The following is a 3715-nucleotide window of genomic DNA, read 5'->3' on the forward strand; positions in this document are numbered from 1 at the left end:
AATAATTAATTTGGACTTTACAAATTAAATAAGTCCATTTTAATATTTTTAAGCCCAAGGTCCATTTCATCTTAAGGCCTAGACTATGCCATGTGTCATGGCATATCCAGTCAAACTCTAGGCCAATAAGGTGATGTCACATGTTAAATGATATGGAAATCCAAGTCAAAAAAGCAAGAACCAACCACAAGTCGCCAAGTGGCTAAAATGACATGGACGAATCAGAATCAAGCAAAAAAGTCCTTATATAACTGGACTGTCCATCCTCTACAACTATAAATAGAGGGGTTACATAACTCTCAAAGGACATTCTGAGTTGGAAAAGAGCATTTCGCAATTGGTGAAGGCATCCGCAAACAGAGAGATCAATCATCAAGAGCATAGTTCTTCACCAAAGGAGTGAACAACGGAGTTCTTCTCGGAGATCAACTCGTAACAACAAAGTGCTGCTTGATGCTCTTGGCGATTAAATATATCACTAGGAGGTCTGCATCATCCTACATTTGAGAAAGATGCTTCTCAAGCCCTCGAATCACGGAGAATTTTTAGAGAGGAGAATCAAGGGATACATAGAATTGTACTCACAAATATTTATCAATAAAATCACTTTTTATTCATATTATTTTTGTTGTAGTTTATTTTTTGTATTACAAGAATTTGTTGCAAACAAATTTTGTCACGCCTAGTGGGACCAATTCCGCCCTTCATCTCTCCTTCTTGCAAGTTGAAAACTACAAACTTCAGATCTACTGCTATAATGGCCTTCCGCAAGTGTGATGTTTCATGCAAAGATGCTACTGTTGCCGCATCCGCTGAGTTCAATCATGTTGGCCCAATCACTCAAAGCAAGTTCAAGGCTAGTGGCTTGGATGGATCCGAATACTTCGCCTCCTTGGATATGGCAAAGAAGAGCAGATCTTATATGACGTTCGTAACAACAATCTCTGGGGGCAACACCACATTCTCGCTGTTCGACGAACTTTCTCAAACAACCTCAGACCTTGGCGGATTTGAGGATTTGGTGGATTATTCTGTTTCAACGAAATTCAATGCCTTGATGACTTTCCGCTACCAATTATTGAACTCATGGTTGACGCTACAACAGGGCATGAAGCTATGTCATTCATGGATGGGTCCTCCGGATATAATCAAATCAGAATGTCTCCAAAAGATGAAGAGTGTATTGCTTTCTGAACTCCAAAAGGGATATATTGCTACAAAGTGATGCCCTTAGGTCTGAAGATGCAAAACATCTTTGACGACATGCTTCATAATAGGGTTTAATGCTACGTCGATGACTTGGTGGTGAAGACAAAGAGTAGGCGTTACCACCTTGAAGACCTTCGAATTGTTTTTGAAAGGTTAAGAAAATTTGACTTGAAGATGAATCCACTCAAGTATGCATTTGGAGTTACCTCAAGAAAGTTTCTTGGCTTCATTGTGTGTAATCGTGGAATTAAAGTTGATCCTGCAAAGATTGACACCATTCAAAATGCCCAAGCCAACAAACTTTAGAGAGCTTCGAAGTCTCCAAGGACACATAACATTTATCCGGAGGTTCATCTCTAATCTTGCCGGACGGTGTCAAACCTTCAATCATCTATTGAGGAAGGATATCCCTTTTTATTGGTATCAGTCATGTCAAAATGCTTTTGAAAGCATAAAAAAATACTTGCTGAATCCACCTGTGTTAGGGGTGCCAATGCTTGGGAAGCCATTGATACTCTACATCGTGGCACAGGTATGTTCACTCGGAGCACTACTTGCTCAAGAGAATGAGGAAGGAAAGGAACACGCCTTGTACTACCTTAGCCGAACTCTTATAGGAGTTGAGATGAACTATACACCTGTTGAGAAAATATGCTTAGCGTTACTTTATGCGATAAAGACGCTAAGGCATTATTTTGAAGCATACACCATCAAACTCATCTCTCGAGCAGGTCCAGTGAAATTCGTGATAACTCAACCTGTTCTTTCTGGATGCCTAGCAATATAGTCCATATTGTTTAACCAATATGAGATCATATACACACCTCAAAAAGTTGTGAAAGGACAAGCACTAGCCAATTTTCTAGCTAATCACCCTCTTCCAGTGGAATGGGAGCTTTCGGATGAGTTTCCAGATGAAGACATTTTGTTCATCGAAGAGTTTCCACCACGGACAATTTTCTTTGATGGATCTTCACGTCGTAACAATGTGGGGCAGGTGTTGTATTGATCTCTCCAGAAAGACAAATCTTGCCATTCTCCTTTGTTTTAGGTGAAACATGCTCCAACAATGCCGCAGAGTACCAAGCTTTGATCGTCGGTCTCGAAATGGCATTAGAAATTAAGATTCTACAGTTGGAGATCTACGACGACTCTAAGCTGATCATCAACCAACTTTTGGGAAGTTACGAGGTAAAGAAGTAAGATCTATTGCCATACCATCAATACGCTTTTGGTTTACTTGAACAATTTGACCAAGTGTTCTTAAACCACGTCCAAAGAGAAGAAAATTGCAAGGCTGATGCTTTGGCTAACTTGGCCACGATGATGGCACTTGGAGAGAATGAGTCAACAAAGGTATATGTGTGTCATCGATGGGTTATTCCTAGACTTCTGGATCTTCAAATCAACAAAAGCCATCATACGTCTGTTCTAGTGATTGAAGAAGAAGATTAGAGGCAACCACTGATAGAGTACCTTGAACATGGAAAGTTACCTGAAGATCCGCAACAAAGAACAGACATCAAACGAAGAGAACCACGATTCATCTTCTATAAGGGGACATTGTTTCGCTGCTCTTTTGAAGGATTATTCTTGCGATGTCTTAACAAAGAAGAAGCCCACCAAGCGATGGAGGAAGCACATTCTAGCTCATGTGGAGCAGACCAATCTGGTCCCAAGATCCATTTTCGCATCAGGAGGATGTGCTACTACTAGGAGACAATGGTGAAGGATTGCATGGATCATGCCAAAAGATGTCAAGCGTGTCAATTTCATGCCAACTACATCCACCAACCTCAAGAGCCGCTTCACCCAACTGTAATTTCATGGCCTTTTGATGCATGGGGACTTGACGTTGTTGGACCACTTCCAAAGTCATCAAAGGGACAGATGTACATATTGGCTGCTGCGGACTACTTCTCTAAATAAGCTGAAGTTGTTGCACTCAAGGAGGTGAAAAAGGAAATCGTTGTCTATTTTATCAAGTCATATATAATTTTTAGGTACGGTATACCAAGATACATAATCACTGATAATGTAACGCCATTTGACAACAAGCTCGTGAAGAGTCTGTGCAAGAAGTTCGGTTTCAAACAACATAAGTCTTCAATTTATAATGCACCCGCCAACGGCCTTGCTGAAGCTTTTAACAAGACGCTTGGTAACCTTTTGAAGAAAGTTGTTGCAAAGAACAAGAGAGACTGACATGAGAAAATTGGTGAAGCTTTGTGGGCATACCGGACAACCTTCAGAACTGCTACACAAGCAACTCCTTACTCTTTGGTATATGGCGTGGAAGCAGTCCTTCCATTGGAGCAACAAATTCCATCATCGCGGATCGCAATCCAAGAAGGACTCATGTCTGAAGAGAATGCTCAACTTTGCCTAGCAGAGTTAGAGGCATTGAATGAGAAAAGATTAGAAGCGCAACAAAAATTGGAGTGCTATCAAGCTCGACTAGCTAGAGCCTTCAACAAGAAAGAGAGGCCACGATCATTCCAAGTGG

At 40.9% G+C, this 3715-nt stretch overlaps 1 protein-coding gene across 1 annotated transcript; it reads left to right on the forward strand.

Annotated features, from left to right (window-relative positions):
• Positions 1 to 2692: 2692 nt before the first annotated feature.
• On the forward strand, positions 2693 to 3414 carry LOC104225391 (uncharacterized). The gene is made up of 2 exons (XM_009777166.2): positions 2693 to 2934; positions 3213 to 3414. Exons 1-2 carry the CDS (start codon positions 2693 to 2695, stop codon positions 3412 to 3414), a joined length of 444 nt encoding a protein of 147 aa, XP_009775468.2.
• The last annotated feature ends 301 nt before the right edge of the window (positions 3415 to 3715 follow it).

Source organism: Nicotiana sylvestris, chromosome 4 (assembly GCF_000393655.2).
Source record: "Nicotiana sylvestris chromosome 4, ASM39365v2, whole genome shotgun sequence".
Taxonomy (NCBI): domain Eukaryota; kingdom Viridiplantae; phylum Streptophyta; class Magnoliopsida; order Solanales; family Solanaceae; genus Nicotiana; species Nicotiana sylvestris.